Below are 22,612 nucleotides of genomic sequence, written 5' to 3' on the forward strand. Positions count from 1 at the left end.
TGTATGAAAATAGTGTATAGAATGGTTGTGTGTATACATTGAAATAACCAACAATCTCACAAAAGTTTATGACAAATGAATACTATTTATCTCGTGACTAAGACTTGGTAACGTGATTATGGATTGCCCTTGACGAATCTGCTTTTGTAACATAATTATAGAAATGGCAAAGGTGATAGACAAGTTTTTTCAGTTACTATAAATCAGTTTGTGCTATTTACTTTACTTAGTCATATCAAAACGTCAAAGCTGATAGAAATGATTTTGAGTTACTGTAGATAATTTTGTTTTATTGGTTTTATTTAGTCATATGAAAATGTCAAAGCTGATAGAACAGAGTTTGAATTACTGCAAGTATGTTTGTTATTAACTTTACTTGGTCATATGAAAAGGTCAAAGCTGATAGGACCGTTTTTGAGTTACTGCAAATAATTTTATGTTATTGGTTTTACTTCTTCATGTGAAAATGTCAAAGCTGATAGAACCATTTTTGAGTTACTGTAAATAATTTTGTGTTATTGGGTTTACTTCTTCATGTGAAAATGTCAAAGCTGATAGAACCGTTTCTGTATTATTGTAAACAATTTTGCGTTATTGACTTTACATAGAGATATAAAAATTGTCAAAGCTGATAGAACAGCGTTTTTGTAGTTACTGTAAATCATTTTGTGTTATTGTCTTTAATAAGTGGAGTTTTGTGACGACCAACAACAACGGCAAGATAGTGGGTGTGGTTATAGGACTGGAGCGGCGCAGTATGCTGCTGATACCAGACGAAAATAAAACTAACAAACGCTGCTCCACTAGGACAATCAACCAACATGACTTCGACACGGTAAATTTAAAAGATAATCAACCACTAGTTTGCTAAATGCCCATTCGACTCTACATTGGGGCGGGACGTTGCACAGTGGTAAAACGTTCGCTTGATGCGCGGTCGGTCTAGGATCGATCCCCGTCGGTGGGCCCATTGGGCATTTACCTTCATTTCCTTCGACTCTGCATTGTGCAGGGATACGGCCCTGTCCATGTATTAAATATATACAGCCGATGCAAAGCCAAAACACTAAAGATTTAATTAATATTGGTAAATATATTTGTTACGGCACTCATCTGTTATCTAATATTATAAAAGTTATTACTTGTCAGACGCATATGTTATAACTGTGAATGTATTACTTCCATGCATGTACGTATTTAATATATTTTGAATTATATATTTTAATGTATTGTTACATAATATGTTAGATCAAAAGTATGTGATTCATTGTATATAATAATTTAATTCTCCCGTGTGTTCATATATACTGTGTAAATATGTTGTGCTGATAAGCTTGTAGCTTAAGGCAATAAACGAACTGACGTGACACTATTGTGACGTGACGCTATGGATATCACCCCATAAACATAGTGAGGCGAGGACAAATTCCTGTACAATATTTTGGGGTAGGGATAACACAATGTATCATAACTTTACAACCAATGGACATAGCCACACGAATTAACACTCAAAATGTTTATATGGAATCCCGCTACACACTGATATACAATATATACAAATTGGTGTAATAATGTGGTCACCAGATGTCCAAAGGTCATGACATTGTGTTGATTTTAACAATCCGACACCTTGGTACTACTCGTGTATGAGGGACATATTTCAACTGCCTAACATGTGAATGATAGCCACCCCGTGAGCAATTAAAGGGGTTATTTTTAAATTGTTTTGAAAAAAGGTGCCTGTAAAACAAACGACAAAATGTCGTATTTATTTACAAAACTAGCATAAAGTATTAAATCCCAGAATTACTTTGAAGGCATTTTGGGTACCATGCCATTTGTTTTTTGTTTGTTTTTGTTTGCGTTTCATAACGCTGAACAAATTTCATTTTAATGTTTGATGTCTACGAATGCTTACGTAGTGTAGCCGTAGTAAGCTTGCTTACGTGTTAGTAAACGTAGTGCCATGACCCGATTCATTTACATTTAATTTGCATCTAATTTGCAAAGTTATGAAATTCTGATATTCCGTGATCTGCAAAAATATCATATTGTGTCATTTCATTGGATACGCCACCTTTTATATGGTAAGTATATAATGCTAGTAATGTGTGTTTCATTTGGTTTCTTCAATACATTCCAGGGTTACGTTGCCATGAAGAACCCAGTAAAGCGATCGTGCTGGTTGAAGCCTCTTGGTGAAAGAGAGACATATGAAGAAACGAAAAGGATCATGGACAGTGGAGTATGTACTCAGTTTAAATGAACATTTCCTAAATTAAATGTACATACCCTCGTTATTAGTATCATCATACTAGATGCGTATTAATATATGAATTTTAAAATATGAATATTTAAAACATAAATATAATATAAATACACACATTTACTACTACTACTACTAAACAATGTTTTAGTAATTTTAATAACAATAATTTTTGTAATAAAATTATTTAATAATAATAATAATAATAATAATAACGATGACGATGTCGATGAGGATGATGACGATGACGATGACGATGACGATGATGACGATGATGATGATACTGTATATGTATATGTATATATCACAAGTAATATAAATATGATAGTCTTAAAAATGTACAGTACCTATGGCTAAAAGTTAGTTTCTGGATTACAGGAGTCAATTAGTATTTTTATATTTATTTATGGATGCAAGTATGATACATTGTGTTTCAATTGTCTATTGATTGAACTATTATAATATGTCTTATGTTTTTCTTTGTTCAAGAAAGAGATGATGCAGACTGGATTATCCCTAAAAGATCTCTGGAGAAGGATCAGGTCAAGAGAGAGGTTGGAAGTCTGTTGGCCGACTTCTGTTCTAACTCAGATGTCTACATGCTGAAAAGAGGTAGAGCGAATGTCTCAATTCTACATGTTTGTTACAGCCAAGTTAATGTTTGTTTTGTTGAACAATACCACTAGAGCACATTACTTTATTACTCATCAGCTGTTAGATGTCAAACATTTGGTAATTATGACATATAGGCTTAGATACGAAACCCGCTAGATTTGTTTCGATTAGTAGCAAATGATATCTTATATGCACCATCCCTCAGACAGGATAGCACATACCACAGCTTTTGATATACCAGTCTTGGTACACTGGCTGGAACGAGAAATAGGCCATTGAACATACCAATGGTGATCGATCATAGACCAACCGTGCTCTTTACGCTGGTTTATGTTCCGCCCTATATTGTTCTTAAACCATATTCCAGGTAGCACGCAAATAGGGATGACATTTTCACACACACACACACACACACACACACACACACATATACATATATATATATATATATATTCCCCCCTCCCCCCTCCCCCCCAACACACACATACAGACATCTATGAGGTTTAATTCGGGTTGTTTTTAAAATTTGGTCCAATTTGGTTGACAGTTTTCTTTAAAGACAATCGGCCGAATTTTCAAACCTGTTTTAAAAACACCCACACATATAGGTGTCTAACCGCTGTAAATATGCGAGCGTAGGACTAAACACTTTGTAAGTTCATTGTAATGTATTGCTAGATGTATAGAGTTGATCTCACCTCATTGATACAGTTATCACAGTTTGACGACGAATAACCTGTATATTTTTCGTTCTATGATGTCGTTAAACATTTATTCATTCATTCATTCATTCATTCATTCATTTATTCGTTTCTGCGATGTTTCCAACTTTAAATTACCACCGAGTCAAAACGTTATGCACTTCTTCTTCTTCTTTCTTCTCCTTCCTTTTCTCTTCTTCATTTCATCTCTTTCTTCTTCTCCCCATTCTCTTTCGTTTTGTTGTTGTTGTTATTCTTGTTTTGTACTTTGTCATCTTCTCCATCAGTTTTGACACAAGTTGTAAAGTCTGGCTGAGATATTGTCTTCACTACACATGTTGTCTATCATGATATCTTTGAAGATACTCTGGGCGTCACTCGACGATCGAGGAGCTGTACTCGTAACTGTGGAATCTGTGCCGTAGCAGCCAAGGTGGGCAGAATTATAGGAATTTTAGCCGAAAACCCATATTTGTTTTGTTATATTATTATTATATATAAAACACCAACAATGTGTTTGTGCATCTGAGCAACAGCGATGATGCGCGGTCGGACTGGGATCGATCCCCGTCGGTGGGCCCATTGGGTTATTTCTCGTTCCAGCCAGTACAGCACGACTGGTATATCAAAGGCCGTGGTATGTGCTATCCTGTCTGTCCTCTCAATATTTGTGTGGTCTTTATCCATATGTCCGACGCCATATAACCGTAAATACAATGTGTTGAATGCGTCGTTAAATAAAACATGTCCTTCCTTCCCAACCCCACTGCCACTAAACCGAGTGCCTCACTTCTTCAGCTACTGTTTCTATGGGCCTGAGGCCCATTTTACTAAACATCGTGGGCTGAATTTAAAAAGCCTACTTATGACTTGCACGCGTGTAACTACATACATTTACAATGCTTAAACACCTGTATTTAACAAAAACAGGCTTCGTGAATACGGCCTCGTGAGTTTACGACTCCGACTGGCAGTTATGCCTGTCATACATTTACACGTGTTTATCATCTGTTTCACGCAGAACTTTACATCATTACAGAAGATGGAACATTTTAAAGGGACATTCCTGAGTTTGCTGCATTGTAAGATGTTTCCGACTAATAAAATATTTCTACGATTAAACTTACTAATTAATATTTTTTCTTGTTTACAATATCAATGTCTGTATATTCAGTGTACTTCCGGTCGTCGTAATATTTGTAAGAAGCCCAAATTGGATTTTGTCTTCATATAATTTCGTACGTACGAAAAAAAAAAAGAAGGAAATAAAATGAAATTTAACCTAGTGCAAATATTAGAACGATCAGAAACACGTTTAATATACAGCCACTAATATTTTATGCAATCGCTAAGAAGTCTCTGTTAGTCGATAACATCTTAAAAATTGCGGCAAAGTCAGGAATGTCCCTTTAAAGTACCCTTATAACAAACTGCAAGAGACCAGACACATCGATTCGTTATTGTAGTAGTACGTTATCCGTTAACCGTTTTCATTCAGAAAGTCGACTATTTTGGGGTTTTAAAATTTAAAAACTCTCTGTTAATCGATGACATCTTAAAACTTGAAGCAAACTTAGGAATGTCCCTTTAATGATAATCTAAATTGCAATGTATATATATATTCAGACTATATTAGTTTTACTATCAGTAGTTATAAGAATTGTGGTTTAGTCGTAGATTTACGTTATAATTACCAAATATCTGACATCCTTTAACTGATCAATGTTCTCTAGTGGTGTCAATACCTTTTTTTCTGATTATGAGTTTTGTTTCATTTCGTTTTGTATCCGTATCAATGTGTGCTTATTTTAAATAGATCCGTTCCGATATTTATGAACATACACACCAAGTCGGTTCAGTCTTTTTGTTGTTAAATTTATTTCCCGCTAATAACACGATAAGCTACATCCATCATGCAGTATACAGCTTATTTGTTTTCTGTTTGCAGGTAACTCCGGAAAGATTTATTTCTGAAAACAAAATGCAAATAATAGAATGTTTTTGAGGGTAGGACTAGGTTCACGGTATAATGTTGATGTTTGAAAAGCATCATTAGATACACCAATGTTCACTGAAACTACAAATAAAGTAGTACGCATCTGCGATTTAACCCACCTCCCTTCCATGTACACTTTATGTACGCTTCATTACTACACCTGACTCGCTCTCATATTAGACACAACTCAAAACAAGAATTGTGTTTATTTTACATCATGGAATGATAACTGATTTGGGGATCGTCCTTTGTGATAAAACTCCACTGTGCATGTATACACAAACGCACACATAGTACGTACATAGGTGTGTGTATGCACGCGTGCGTGTGTGTATGTTTGTGTGCCTGTGTTACACTGAAACTTATCAAATCCGACCCCTCTGTAAACAACAGATCGTAAACAACGTGTTGTGATGGCAGCTGTATACTAATTTTGATTTTCAGCCCCAGACCTCCATGACTTTATAGCCCCGGCATTAGCCTCAAATCAATACTCACGTCGGTTGCGATTTTACTTTTACACCAGAGACACACGACGCAACGCTTTGTTCGCATCAGTTGGATGTTTGTAGCTAGAAAGATAAACGAGCGTAAACATTTATTTAAACATGTATTATAGCAGTGCTACAATGTCAATGTTATTACACTATAGTTTATATATTTATTTAGTTAATGTGCCAGCTGCCGTTTAACATGGTCTCCACGTAGTTGATGACCTTCGAATCAGACCAATTAGTGTCATGCACTAATAACAAGTTACGAGCAATCAAAGACACAATCCACTTTAATTGTTGCCTCCGGTATTGCAGGTAGTCTTACTATTACAACTATATATCGTACGCCCTATTTTGGTGGAGTGTAATCATCTGAAGGAAGCCAGAACTGTTATTGCAATTTCGTCGTGATACTGAATTTTATTATACATTTTAATTTTACCTATCTGTGATATATATTCTTTTTTCCACAGCTCTTTACACTGTGTTTTCAGTTAAGAATTGGATTTTTATATTGATGTTGATTATCACTTCATGTTTGCATTTACCTTAGTTTGATACCCAATAGTATAGTGCTGGTGTGTCGTTAAACATCCATCCATTCATTCATTCATTCATTCATTTACATACGACAGAAATATGAAAAGAAAATGACGTACAAATCCTGTGATCAGAAAGTAGCACAGCTGGAAAGCTCACTTGTCGGAAATACTATTAACTATTAAACTGGTACATGACATGGTATATGTGGTGAAAAGCTGACGTGATATCTTATTTGTAGGAATGTGGGTAAATAAAACGCTCCCATCGGTAGTAATCGGTAGGGATAACAGATGTTGCGGCAGTGTCTTTTCTTAAACTTTTTGAAACCATACTAATGTTTCGATACTTTGAACTTTACCTCTTTTGACCGGCCTCGGTGGCGTCGTGGTTAGGCCTTCGGTCTACAGTCTGGTAGGTACTGGGTTCGGATCCCAGTCGAGGCATGGGGGTTTTAATCCATATACCGATTCCAAACCCTGAGTGAGTGCTCCGCAAGGCTCAATGGGTAGGTGTAAACCACTTGCACTGACCAGTGATCCATAACTGGTTCAACAAAGGCCATGGTTTGTGCTATCCTGGCTGTGGGAAGCGCAAATAAAAGATCCCTTGCTGCCTGTCATAAACGAGTAGCCTATGGTGCGACAGCGGGTTTCCTCTAAATAATAACAGTGTCAGAATGGCCATATGTTTGACGTCCAATAAGATAAAAAAAACAATGTGCTCTAGTGGCGTCGTTAATTAAAACAAAATTTACTTTTACCTCTTTTGAGCATGTAAACAACGGAATCGGAACAGAAGTCGGCCAACATACTTCCAATCTCTCTCTCCACACGGTCCTTCGGTAATGGGCTGTCAGGCATTGCCCAGTGTTCCATAGTCTGGATGAATTCACTCTTCAACAAAGCAACAAAAATGCCATAACAATAGTATCCATCGAGGTTGTTTATGTTTTTATTTAACACTATGCCTTAGTTCAACAGTATGTACTTGCACGCTAAATTCGAAATATTTTTTTTTTTTTTTATAGCCTATGGCAATTGAACATTACGAAAAGACACAGTAAAACATTATTCTTAAATCTCTTATAAACAGTTTGTATTTTCTTGCAATGTACACTCAACCAATTTAATGATGGTATTCTCCACATAAAGTTTATTTCAATATAATTAAATTTTCTTTGCGTCTATACACTTTACGGCAATCTGATTGGTCCATAGGTGCTTACTTTTTTGTTTGTTCATATCTCGATGAATCCAAACAAATTAGCCCCATACGTACTAACCCCCCGCCTAATTACGCAAGAATTAATCACTTATTTGGCTGAGTTTATTATAAAATCTTGGACTTTTCAACGCCAAGTATTGCATACCACTGGAAAGGTCGTGAACTCTACTTGCTAAATATAGCAAGTGCGCAGATATATTTGTCACGTAGGAGTAATGTGCATTGAGACAATTTCCGTGGCAAAATTCAACAATTACTTTTTCCCAAACTACAAAATAAGAAACACGTTCGATCGTCTGTTCAATTTATGAAGTACAAATGCATTTGAAGTAGTACTAAGACTGTGTATGTTGTAATGTGAGACGTGAAACGTATTTAAATCGAGCTAAATCGAGACGAACATGTAAAAAAACAAGTGCCTGCTCGATTCACGGTATCAATTGAGAAAATGGCGGCGCCCGTGAGACCAGCATGTGTAATGACAAAGGAAGATGAGGTGACTCGCCAGTTGAATTCGCTGTTAAACATCAATGCCAGTATGAGAAACATTGCTTCTGACGATGTGTTACAAGCCATTATTATGGACTACTTTGTAAGTAGGGATCAGAGTGATTCAGAATCGGATTACGAATCAAACGAATCTATTTACTGAAATCAAGGTGGTCATCGGGCTCATTACTCTGGCCGTGTTACAACCTGGTATGTGAGAACTTACTGTATGTTCAAAGCTGGAGAACTATTGACTTATGTTTGACTAAATATTCCTGTCTAGTCATAGCATTCATATTTGGTGTGAGCACTGATAGTTTCTCATTTTATTGATGGTGGATACTACTGTGCATTTTTATTTTTATTTTTATTTATTTTTTTATTTATTTTTTTAAAGGGGGGGGGGGATGTATAATGGAGGTTCAATATAAATTCTTGTCAATGGCATATACTGTTAAAACAAATATTACATGGTTACAGAGTACAGAATAACTTGGTTGGCATATATTATTATTATTAATGAAGATTTCAAGCAATAATGAATCAGGTTTTTTGTGTAAAACTTCGGACTTCATTTTCTCAAAGATGGTCCTTTGGAAAAAAAAAAAAATTGTCTGTACAAAAAGTTCAATATTTCGGAAAGTTTTCATCCGATTTTCATAAATAAAACAGAATTTTCCTCTGTAGAATGTGCTGTATCTTATTCCTTCAAAAACACCTTCTTCTTGTTTTTTGACCATGTGGCACCTTTTGTCATGCAGCCACACAAATGTATACGATAAATTAATGGAAAATGCTATAGCAGAGTAGACATATGGATCTATACGCATTGATTAAAACAAAACACAACAAAAAAAACCTCTTCGCTAATCGTGACATGAGACTTGGTGGTTGGTCAAAGAAATCATGTAGGAAACTTCACCGCTGTAACTTACTTGTAAGCGATGTTCAACAGCTGTTGGCGAAAATTAAACGGTTCCACCGATAGCATAAATGTTAAACACGTTCCCTTCATTCACTTTCATAAAATATAAACTAAACACGAATACGACAATTCCTTCCAATATAACTAAATGATCCGTAAAAATGCACAGCAGCTAGAAGAAATGACGTCAATTACAAAACAATCACCTCATTCAAATAATAGTGAATGGACGTTCGCATTCTGACGTGACATAAGTATCAATGAAGTTCACACAAACAATACTACAGGCGTATTTAAAGCTAAACAAAATAAATTCAGTTATGTATTGTTAAAGTATGCATATAAATTTAATTATAATATTTGACCGCAGTTAGGTTTTGGTTCATGCAAGTATGAACCGAAAAAACGATGTGCACACTTTTGTATTACCCGCTACGCGGGATCATACAGTGTGCACATCGTTTTTTTCTGTTCATACTTGCATGAACCAAAAAATAATTGCGGTCAATTCTTAATTAACTCTTAAGTATACATATATACATACATACATACATACATACATATGTATATATATATATATATATATATATATATATATATATATATATATATATATATATATATGTATACACACACACACAAACACACACACACACACACATACATACATGCATAGTTACACACGTACATACCTACATACGTACATACATGTGTGTTATTACCATGTTTTATGGTATCAGCAATATCATATATTAGGAATAAAAAATGTATTTTGCGAACCTCTGGTGAGCATAATACATTATTTTTATTCGTAATATATGATATTGACGATACCGAAAGACACGAGGGTAATAATATCTTTATAATATAATCTCAAGCTTAATAATACGTGTTTTTGTAAACTGTACACGCAACTTTAATTTCAGTCCGCCATTACTAGATTTTCAAATGACGTAAGAATATGTGGCGCCGTGTCTTTTTGAATGAAAATGACGTCAAATTCGAATGAGGTCATTTTGGATGTCCTTACATCAAAATAAACTAGTGCATAACGTTGTTTTTCTGATCCCTGAACAGCTTTCAGTGTAAAATGTATTGTATTGAAATGTTTTTATTTGATGACTATGGATGCATGCGTCAATTATGGTGTGGCATCCTAGTACATTTGCTTAAATGTCAATAAACCTACTGCCGTGACCTCGATAAATTTACACCTAATTTCCTAAGCTACTAAAGTTTTAAAGTGTGTAATCTGAAAAAGAAAATCAAATACTTTGATTACACTAGACATGTGAGATCTTATATGCTGCAACCATTGTTTCTATCGACGGATTATGATGACTGATTAAAGCAAAGTCATAAACGTATACTAGCAGATTATGCCTTTTTGACGTCACACATGGTGTGATGTCACGTACACTTGGTTATTAGGAATATTGACCTTAATACCAAAACTCAAAACAAACCTAACACGCTTTTAGTAATGACTAAAACTAAAAGTATAAAAAATATTACAAAATAATGTTTCAAAATATTTTTTATTTTTTTTTATAACAAGTTATAAGAAATATTACCTTATATATAATAATTGTTATTTATTAAAACAAATTCTGTACGGCACAATATCTCGTCTGCTGTCAAAATAGATGAATTAAATGACCATATGTTTAATGTTCTGTGGGATGAAAACCATTCTCTAAATATCACAACAATTTAGAACGACTTGCCCGATTTAGAACTATCGCAAGCACTTGACGAACGTGAAAACCTTGAACGCGAAAGGATGGAAACTGATGAAACGCCCGAAATTCACCAGATTCCTACAAACAAACAAGATTGTGACGAAGACTTAATTTTTGTTGAAATGGATGAAAATGATGTACATAATTTAATTGCTGGCGAATAAAACAAAAACACTTTAAAAAAGACAGTAAGTGACCTAAATCGTGTTCGAAAATGTGTTACTACAAAAGACGAAAATCGTCCATTGAATGAAATTCCTCCCGATGAAGTCGACCTGCTATTTACAAACTTTATTCTGTCAGTACGTAAACATGATGGTTCCCAATTTGAACCTTCGTCATTGCGAGCTATACTGAGTAGCATCGACCTACACTTTAATCACGTTCGCACCGACTACCAACTAATTAATTCAACCGACGACAAGGAAAGGAAAATAAACCAAACAAACTCAGCCACTTATCGATTCCGACATTGGCATGCTGTGCAAAAATAAACTCCTAGGTCCCGACACCCCAGAATCTTTAACTAACACTTTATGGCTTAACAACTGCATGCATTTCGGGCTACGTGGTGTCTCTGGACACTACAATCTTCAATGGGTTGGTGTTGTATAGACAACAACTTCCAACGGCACCGAGTATCTCGAGCTCAGCGAACGTCAGACACAGACGAAAACTGGTGAAACCTTAACCGATATACGGCTGATATTTCGGAAAATGTTTTCTTCTGCAGGTGACAAGGATCGAAGTAACCCTGTTTACATTTACAAAGTGTATGCCTCCAGACGTCCACAATATTTTTTAAACAGCGGCGATTCATTTTACAGTTCAATTCGTACAATGCCACTCACAGATGTCAAAGCCGAAAAATGTTTTTTAAAAGCAAAAACTGGTGTAAGAAAACTATCAAAAATTATGTTCAAGATGGCTCTGAAAGGTAACTTGCCAAGCAAATGCTTTACAGATCACACAGCAAGAAAAACCGTCGTCCAAAGACTGAGAAAATTTAACATTCCACCCACAGATAGCATGCAGACAACGGAACACAATAATACACAGTCCATACATAATTACAGCTCTATCACAGAACAACAGGAAGAATATTCACAACTGATATCTGGCACGATTCAGCGTACGGCTAGCTAGACTGCGTCTCGAACAGTGCAATGTGATGGCATAACAAATCCAAATGCAATTACGTCACTGTTTCAAGGCGCCACACTCAATATACAAACATTAAACATTCATGAAGGAAATATAGTTGCAACAGAGACAGTCTCAAATGTTTCTCTATAATGTAATGTTACATGAAATCGACATTGACATTTTCAGTCTATCAAGACCCATTCATAAATAACATAATTACATCGTCCCAATGTTTCACACATTGTGTGTTTTTTCTGTCCAAGAAATGTTAAATGGATATATATATATATATATATATATATATATATATATATATATATATATATATATATATATATATATATATATAGTCAAACTTCGTTATTTCGATCTGAGTACACTCGAGTACCTAACAGGCTGGCTTGATAGATGCAAAGAACAACATGGTATCAGTTTCAAAAAGGTGTGTGGTGAATTGAAGTTAACGGCGATGAAATGAACGAGTGGTCGAGAAAGCGAAAGTGCATAGTTCAGGAATATGACCCGTGAGACATCTTCAATACAGATGAAACTGGTATTTTTTCCGAATGTTGCCCGACAAAACACTTGAATTTAAATGAGTGGATTACAAAGGGTGAAAATGTAGCAAGGAAAGGTTGACAGTGTTGGATTGTTCTATTTTTAATAGGGAAATCTAAATATCCTAGATGCTTCAAAAATATTAAAACACTGCCGACACAGTATGATGCAAACAAAAATACCTGGATAAACATTGATCTATTTACAACGTGGATCCAGAACCTAGATAAAAAGTTCAATCGACATAAGATACTTGGTAAATTTGTCAGCATGAATAAATTCAAACACAAAACAGGTATTTTAAAATGCAAAAACTACTCTGTTTAGTGTTTTTAATTTTGCAAACGAAAATTTATGTCCGGGATAATTTTCATCAGCAAACTGTTATGTTTATGTCAAGCTACCGATATACCGAGCTTGTGGGTCCGGTCCCTTCGACATCGAGATATCGAAGTTTGCATGTATCTAGACACCTGAGAGCCGTTCAACGAAACCACAATAAACTACATTGTTTGATGGAATACCGGGTAGTGAACATGGTATGAAGATTATTACAACGGTGTTATAAATTATAGTTTTAATTCTCAGGTCTGTTCAATAATTGCTCAATGGGGAATAGGAGTTGGAGGTGAGGGAGCATACTAAACAAAAATTACTAATTTTCTTAGATGTAATTGTTGAATGGTTAATTTGAATTGAAAGATTATATATCATGTTCTGTAAATATATTATTATTTATTCAGTAGAAGATGTTCATAAGTAATGTTTATACGAATATGGAAATTCTCAGCTATATGAACAACAGGTGTAACAAAGTTTGTGATGTGTAATGTCGGTTTTGTTGGATTATAGACATAAAAGATCCCTTGTTGTTAATTAATCAAATAAGAGTAGCCCATAGTGTAGCGGCAGCGGATTTCATTCTAGTTATCACTGTGGTCCTTAACCATATGTCCGACGACATATAGCCGTAATTAAAATATGTTGAGTAATCGTTAAATAAAACATTTCTTTCTCTTTTTGTTCTTTCCTTATGTCTTTCACAGTTAAATGTTTAGAGTACTAGTATACGACACAAACTGTATGATGATACCGGTGATGTTTTTGATGTATGTTTGTATCTCCTAATTCACCACTTTAAGCTTTAGAATCGGAGGTATCCTCACATAAATGTATTTTTACAAATGAGTTGCTATCTTCAAATTTTGATTTATCTTAAAAAAATAATGTTAGTATGTTGAAATATCTGCTAAATATCTTGAAAATTCATGGTAATATATAAATAAATATGTGCTATATGTTTAACATTTGAATTAGTGTCTTATAAAAGTAAAACAAAAAGAAGCAAATATATGTTATGGAGGATATAAGTTGTTTTCACAGAGGCATCTATTGACTTAGTATTACAAAGAACACTGATCATCATTTAAGTGTTCTGCAAAAGGACCCTCCAACTAAAATAAATGATTTGAATGCTATCTTAGTTATGTTCTATCTGGGCATTTCTAAGTTTCCTCTAAGGCTGTCCAGTTTATCCCCCGAGTCAACGAATAACATATATATATATATATATATATATATATATATATATATATATATATATATATATATATATATATAAATGTATGAAAATCCACAAATCAGGCTTCAGATCGTGTTTTAGTATCAAAAACATTTCGTTGAATATTCGTTATATTTATATGTTCAACAACTAGTAAAATTCACCTTGAAATTGACATGATTATAAGAAACTGACATGTGTGACATTTTAGTTAGTTTCTGTGTGAATTAGATGTTTAGAAGCTCGTTACCATCTAAAGACCAAATAAGTTAGAAAGCCTCTATGAATTTGGGTCCAAATTAATTGATTTATGATTCTGATCAATACTTCTTTGGAACTTACCCCATTATCCAAAGCCTTTTTTGTTCTGTCGTATGTTTCCCTTTTCCCAAGCGGCTTCACCATACATTCCCGTTTCTCTGGGTCCTTTATGGCAACCAAATGCTGATAATATATATATATAAGATTAGCTTGTACACATGTATATTTATAAAAGTGTTTCAGTTATTTATTCGATCCATAATATAATATATTATGCCTATTCGTCTGCCTATCTATCTACCACCGTCCTATGTGGTATAGTAGTAAAGCAATCAAACATTGGGTTTGGCTCCTGGTACAGACTTCCACCAAGAACAACTGTACCGACTCAATAGGCAGGTGCATAGCTACCTCGCCGACTTCTCTCTTACTAATCACTAATATCTAACAACTAACTCTCTGTCATGGACATACAGTCCAGAGAGCTGAAATGTGTGCCCAAGACAATGTGTTTGAACCTTAATCGGATATACCCAGGACCATAACTAGCTCTCTCTCTCTCTCTCTCTCTCTCTCTCTCTCTCTCTCTCTCTCTCTCTCTCTCTCTCTCTCTCTCTCTCTCTCTCTCTTTCTCTCTCATCTTCGACTACAGCTCATTACCTATTCTTGTGTGACGCAATACACTTTTTACATCATTGAGAAGTTGAGATATATATTTTATGATCTTCAACCGTGAGCCTGTCGGCACGACAGCACTCGACTTTCTCTGTGAGATAGTCTCATACTGAACAGTTGGTGGACAAGTAAGAAAAATCCCAAAACGATGAGAACAAAAACTCTTGGAGAAGTACGGAAGCGCAATTAATCCTGCATACAATGAATAGAGGTTGAGGTAGAAAAAACCCAGTGTTGACCTAGAGAGTGTCGCTTTTGGTTTGTACAGTAGATATGTGTAGCTTCTCTATGGTATTTTATTGATTTAAACATACTGAAACGTTTTTGCCAAAATATTCCGTTCTGTGTTGCATCACACAGTTCCCGCAGAACGATGTATCGATCAATCTATCTATCTATCTATCTATCTATCGCTCTATCGCTCTATCTCTCTATCTATGTATCTATATCTCTATGTACAGGCTGGTAGGTACTGGGTTCGGATCCCAGTCGAGGCATGGGATTTTTAATCCAGATACCGACTCCAAACCCTGAGTGAGTGCTCCGCAAGGCTCAATGGGTAGGTGTAAACCACTTGCACCGACCAGTGATCCATAACTGGTTCAACAAAGGCCATGGTTTGTGCTATCCTGCCTGTGGGAAGCGCAAATAAAAGATCCCTTGCTGCTAATCGGAAGAGTAGCCCATGTAGTGGCGACAGCGGGTTTCCTCTCAAAATCTGTGTGGTCCTTAACCATATGTCTGACGCCATATAACCGTAAATAAAATGTGTTGAGTGCGTCGTTAAATAAAACATTTCTTTCTTTCTTTCTATATCTCTATGATAGATAGATAAAGAGATAAATGACCTGATGAATTCACAAATTTATAATACTATTTATGAATCCACGAATAAACAAAAATCGTGAAAATAAATGATTTCACAGTAAAATAATACATATATAATGTTACGTTTATCTAAATGCGCGGCAATGGTTATGGCTAAATTATAATTTAAATAAATAAATAATTAAGAAATGCTTGCCTTTTCAAAGTCGTGGTTGTTAATAGTTCTTTTGTTGCATTTAGATGGATCTGTCACAGCATCCGGTATCATCAGCATACTACGCCGATTGATTCCTAAAACTCCGTTCACTTTCCTCCCGTCATAAACGGTTGTTATAAAGTTCCACTAAAATGTAGATGTTACCGCAATCTAGATGAACAGTTATATAAACGATGCTTACATTTTGTTAAAAATATTCGACAGTTTTGAAGATTGCTAATATCATATTGTGCTGTTTTTGCACGTGTTCAATTTCTGTTCCATATCATCTATTTTTTATATCTTTAATATACATACATACATACATACATACATACATACACATATACATATACACATACACACATACACACACACACACACACACACACACACACACACACACACACATATATATATATATATATATATATATATCCAGGTAGAGGTACTTCCCCCTCAAAATGATACGAACATTATGTCTTTTAAACTACTTACTTTGAATTCATGAAATATTATAAGAACATCCATTTATGCATTCAATCATCAACGGAAGCTGTGCTTGTGGCGTCCGTACTACAACGCGCTATAAAATGGCAGTCCTACAGAGGAAGTTTGAACCATATACATGTGTATAAATATACATTGTTCTCAGACAACGCAGTTCTGAAACAACCACGATAATCATTTGGGAACAGAGACGTTCTTCAAAAAAAGAATGTTCAGATAATATATGATGTACGTGCATTTTTGTATGTTGTATGAATCGCTATATGCATATCTATATATTGTATGCATGTCCGGTTTGACTACACATATACAAACGCATGGTAACAGGGTAGAATATTCAAGAATGTATTTACATGTGTGCGTACGTGCATGTATGAATGCAGGTTATTATTTATTTGCTTAGTTTGTTATGTGTGACTTAAATACGACAAACACACAATTCATGGATTCATGGATTAAATCAATCCCCTTCTACTACAGTAACGTCATAATATGTATGACGTCATATTTAGCAGTTATTTAGTTCCTTTCTGAAGATAAGTAAAAACTGAAACATGTAAAAGGATAATTATTTCTTTAAATTGTTTTTTTTTTTTTTGTAAATACATATATATCCACTGTACACTATGTTTTTCTTTTGATAATATTTTATTTATAATATATATATATATATATAATTATATATATAGATAGATATTATATATATATATATCTCTTCTCTCCTTTTATCAGTTATTCCTAGACTTAGCTAATCATGCTTCCGCTTTCGGACAGTATTTCCCCTCCCACAGCGCTCTCTCTCTATCTCTAGATAGATCTGATCTGTCTATGTCTATGTATGTCTCTGTCTCTCTCTGTCCTCTCTGTCTCTCTGTCTAAGTCGCCCAAACTCATCTCTCTCTCTCTCTCTCTCACTCCTCTCTCTCTCTCTCTCTCAATCAGATCTCCTCTCTCTATATATATATATATATATATATATATAGATATATAATATAGTAATATAGATATATTTATTCATTATTTATCTTTCTCTGCTTTCTCATTGATCTAACTTAGTTAGTCATCTCAGCTTTTCCATTTCCTCTCCCCCTCTCTCTCTCTCTCTCTCTCTCTCTCTCTCTCTCTCTCTCTCTCTCTATACTCGTCTCTCTCAATTGGAGCTCATCTTTTATATATAATATATATATATGACTATATATATATATATATATTTATCTTTCTCTCTTTCTCAGTTATCTCATACTTAGCTAATCATCTTCCGCTTTCCATTTCCCCTCCCCCGCTCTCTCTCTATCTCTCTAGATCTGTATCTGTCTATGTCTCTGTCTCTGTCTCTATCTGTCTCTGTCTCACTCCCTCGCTCTGTATCTCTGTCTCTGTCTCTCTCTCTCTCTCTCTCTCTCTCTCTCTCTTTCTCTCTCTCTCTCTCTCTCTCTCTCTCTCTCTCTCTCTCTCTCTCTCTCTCAACACACACAACACACACAACTAAACAAACACCCGTGAACTGAACAATATGAATTTTGACTCACGTCTGTGTGATCAAGTCCCAATGCTCCTCCGATCATCAAAGCCAGCCCGAGACATAAAGCCACACACTTCATTTTTGTTCGTCCGGGTTTCTGGTATATGCAGTATAATATTTATATCTATAGTGATTACAAATAACAAAAACACATATTTAAATAGTGTTATAATTTATTTCAAATTATTGCGTTTTATTTAGTTGTCTGTTCTCTGTGTGATTTGTTGTTCTTTCTGTCTCTGCCTGTCATTGTATCTGTCTCTCATACACGCATACACACCTTCTAAAGTTTTCCAATAGCAGCAAGGGATCTTTTATATGCACTTTCGCATAGACATGATAACACATACCACGGTCGTGGTGCACTAGTTGGACCAGAACTAGCCCAATGGGCCCACCGACTGGGATCGATCCCAAACTGACCGCGCATCAGGCGAACACTTTACCAATGACTACGCCCCGCCCACACGGGAAGGAAAGCACACACCACGGCCTTTGACCAGTTATCGTGCACTGGTTGTATAGAGAAAAACCCAATCAGTTAAATGGATCCACCGAGGTGGTTCGATCCTGCGACACAAGCACCTCGGGCGAGCACTCAACCGACAGTTAAACCCCGCCCCCTCATGCTTAACTATTGTGTCAGTCCTCTGATGGAAGCATATCTAAATTTACCTGCAACACACCCACACGACTGGCTACATACTGGTAGGTATTGGGTTCGAATTCACCCGGTGGCATGTTTTTTTCTTCATTTTGTTTTTTCATCCGGGTATCGATTCCAACACACAGGGAGTGCACAGTCCGGCTTAATGAGGAGGTGTAACTACTTGTAACCAGTGGTCCATAACTGGTGTAATAAAAGTTGTGGTTTATGTTACTTGTCTGGGGGAAAGTTCATAAAAATATTCTACCATTTAAAACAGTTTAAAAGTTTGTTTTGTTTAACGGCCACTAGAGTACATTGATTTATGAATCATCGGTTATTGGATACCAAATAGTTGGTAATTTTGACATATAGTCTCAGAGAAGAAACCCGCTACGTTTGTCCATTAGTAGCAAGACATCTTTTATATGCACCATCCCACAGACAGGATAGCACATACCACGGCCTTTGATATGCCAGTTGTCGTGCACTGGCCGGAATGATAAATAACGCAATGGGCCCACCAACTTGGATCGATCCCAAATCGGTCGCTTTACTACTGGGCTACGTCCCGCCCTTTTAACAAAGAAAAAACAAAACAACCTATGTTGCGGTCGCATATTTCCTAGACAAGGCAGCTGGCTTGTGTACCCTGGAGAGCGTTCTTGAACCTTAATTAGATATAAGTACGAATATAGCCGAGGTGAGTATGTGATAATATGTCGTTGAGATTAATGTGAAAAATGCGTTTTCGCTACATTTTGTCATCGTTTTAGGGTGTTTTATGGGAAGTGAAAAATGCGTTTGCATGGTACATGGTAAAAACATAGTGAACGCATATTTCACGAACACGTGAAAAATGCGTTCGAATTCTGTGAAAAATACGGCCGTATTTTTCATACGTGTGAAAAATGCGTTTTGTGAAAAATGAGGTCCAACATAGCTATGTCGAAATCGCTGACGTTCAAATAAGTCTCACGGGCGAACTTTCAACATGTAATAGTTATACACTTCACGTTCTGTCGATATTGTGACAGATTTGGTCAATAAAGAGAAGATGGTAAATAAAAAACAATGTGGTCTCATTGTGAACTAGACATATTATCAAACGGAGAGTCAATGTTATAACAAAAATCATGTATGTCAAGGTCACAGTAACGCAGTAATAATAAAAAAAAACTATAATTAAGAGATAAGCAACAGATGAGAAGAATGAAAAAAAGAGCATAAACAGAAAGAAAATTATATACATACCTTGGTGTACGTTTCTGTTAGCTTGTTCTATACGACACAATCCAAAGTGGATGTCTCCTTTTTATTGAGTCGAATGGTGCAACATTTGGTACACGTGTGAGAAATAATTAATAATGCTTTTAACTTAGTTTTGTGCATTTCATAAGTTGCCTGATTTATTTTCACACCAGCGACGTTTCGGATACACCGTTCTGCAAGCAGCAACAGGATACACACCTGAGTATTTGTGCATATGCTGCTTTTTATCGGTGATAAGGAAACTATACACCGGTCCGAACCGGGATCACATATTCGTCACGAACACATCGTACGTTTAGTTTCAAGTTAGTGTTGGGGGTTGGGGAGGATGGTTGCGAGGGGGGGGGGGGGGGGGGGGGGGGGGTCCGCACATCATAAGTTGACATAAATTTATTTAAGAAAAACACCATTTTCATTTTTGCTTTCACAAAAACACTGTTAGAAAAAGAAAACAATGACAGCAGCAATAGCAACACAAACTCAGGATTGAAAAGAGAAAAACAACAAAAACAATTCAAGATTGACAAGAGTCAAACAATAACAAAAACTCAAAACTGACAAGTGTCAAACAACAATAACAAAAACTCAAAATTGACAAGTGTCAAACAACAATAACAAAACTCAAAATTGACAAGTGTCAAACAACAATAACAACAACTCAAAATTGACAAGTCTCAAAGCACGACCGACAAAAATAAAGATATACAAATACTTCATGCATTTTTACTTTTAAAACATGTATTAAAAAAAATTCAAATTGTATGCAAATATTGTATTCAATGTTTGTCACATGTCCCGTGTTTCTTAATGATAATGACTGTTTAGTAAATAATAGATGGCAATAGATGTGAAAATAAATTTAGAAATGTGTATTTGCCAATAGGAGTTAATCACATGTGGATTCTCAAGCTTTCCAAAGATTTACTTGAAATCATTTACTCTAAAATCAGATCAAAGTTCACTAATATTTAAAAAAAGAAAACTGTATTGCAACATTTTAATTTATAACAATCCCTCACGACAAGCCTAAGGAAAACCGCCATTCCTTTATCAAAAGTATCATTATTTTAATGAACGGTGAGCGAAATGATCCCAGACTAAAGTATACTGAGACAGACCTATGCGAAATGCTGGACTTTTTGATTTACAAGATATATGTCAAAGTTGGGGATAGGGCATAAACAGGAAATAGGAACTCCATTGACACTATCTGTAATCCGCTATCCGAAAATGTGTTTCTCTATGCATAGTAATCCAAATGTCTGACTAATATGATCAAATGAAAACAAAGAAATCTGGTAAAAAAAAAAAAAAAAAAAAAACTTTACTATCGTAATATATCGTTCAATAATAGAATGCTGATATATTATTTCTCACTGATTTACCCTTAAAGGGACATTCCTGAGTTTGTTGCACTGTAAGATGTTTCCGACTAATACAATATTTCTACAATTAAACTTGCATATTAAATATATTTTCTTGTTTAAAATATCAATGTATTTCTTGTATCTTGTATTTGTAAGAAGCCCAAACTGGGTTTTGTTTTCAAATAATTTTGTAAAATATGTTAGAAAATTAAATGAAATTTAACCTAGTACAAATATTAGAACGATCAGAAACAGGTTTAATATACAACCACTAATATTTTATGCAGAAAAATATATTTGATATGCAATTACAATCGATGAAAAGTCTCGGTTAGTCCCTTTAATAGTTAGAAATAAAGGGAATTGACAGAAACGAAAGGCAAACTTTCAAATAGTCGAGTTTTCCTTTATATCAGGCAGTATACCTTCTGCTCCAGAGTATACTCACTGTCAGCAAATTGTAAACAAAGGCATATGATTCTGGTACAGAAGATGTTCCATCAGAGTTATGATGTTCAGGGACTTTAGAAGACATTTATGAAGTTTAATGTAGATATTTGGAGGCTATACTTACTAGATAACATGCATCACTGACCAAAACAAAAGTTCTATATAGTTTATTTTTATTACTGAGATTTCTGTATTTTCACTGTATTACAGTGAAAATGTAACGTATGCAGTGAAAATATCACTTTTCATCGAATACCACTTATAATGTCACAATATGCTAACGGAACATTGTAACAGTACTTGGAGACATGGTTAATATAATAAATCTCATGTCTTATTATATACATTTTGACATATTACCTAAACGTTCTGCGTTTTTCATTCCAAAGATCAATAGCATCCGTTGATATAACCATTTTGAGTCCTTTATTTCGAAGCATATTGAATCAACAAATACTATTTTAGATAATGCTATGAACACAAATAATAACACAATGAACCTAGTTATGTATAATAATGACGGCCGTCTCGCCTTCCATAAACTTAACATGCTTACAAAAAATGGCACCCTAGTGTTTTACTTCTAAAACTCGATATCATGTTTACATAGGGTTTTTTTTTTCTT

General features: G+C 35.1%; 1 protein-coding gene across 1 annotated transcript; it reads right to left on the reverse strand.

Moving 5' to 3' along the window:
• Window positions 1-5,449: 5,449 nt before the first annotated feature.
• On the reverse strand, window positions 5,450-20,219 carry LOC121386369. The gene is made up of 7 exons (XM_041517254.1): window positions 20,153-20,219; window positions 18,260-18,349; window positions 16,221-16,367; window positions 14,603-14,704; window positions 7,376-7,508; window positions 6,077-6,150; window positions 5,450-5,552 (listed from the first exon to the last, which is right to left on the reverse strand). The coding sequence occupies exons 2-7, from the start codon at window positions 18,329-18,331 to the stop codon at window positions 5,547-5,549; spliced, it is 534 nt and encodes a 177-aa protein (XP_041373188.1). The 5' UTR covers window positions 18,332-18,349; window positions 20,153-20,219; the 3' UTR covers window positions 5,450-5,546.
• Window positions 20,220-22,612: the final 2,393 nt, after the last annotated feature.

The sequence above is a fragment of the Gigantopelta aegis genome, chromosome 12 (genome assembly GCF_016097555.1).
Source record: "Gigantopelta aegis isolate Gae_Host chromosome 12, Gae_host_genome, whole genome shotgun sequence".
Lineage (NCBI taxonomy): Eukaryota > Metazoa > Mollusca > Gastropoda > Neomphalida > Peltospiridae > Gigantopelta > Gigantopelta aegis.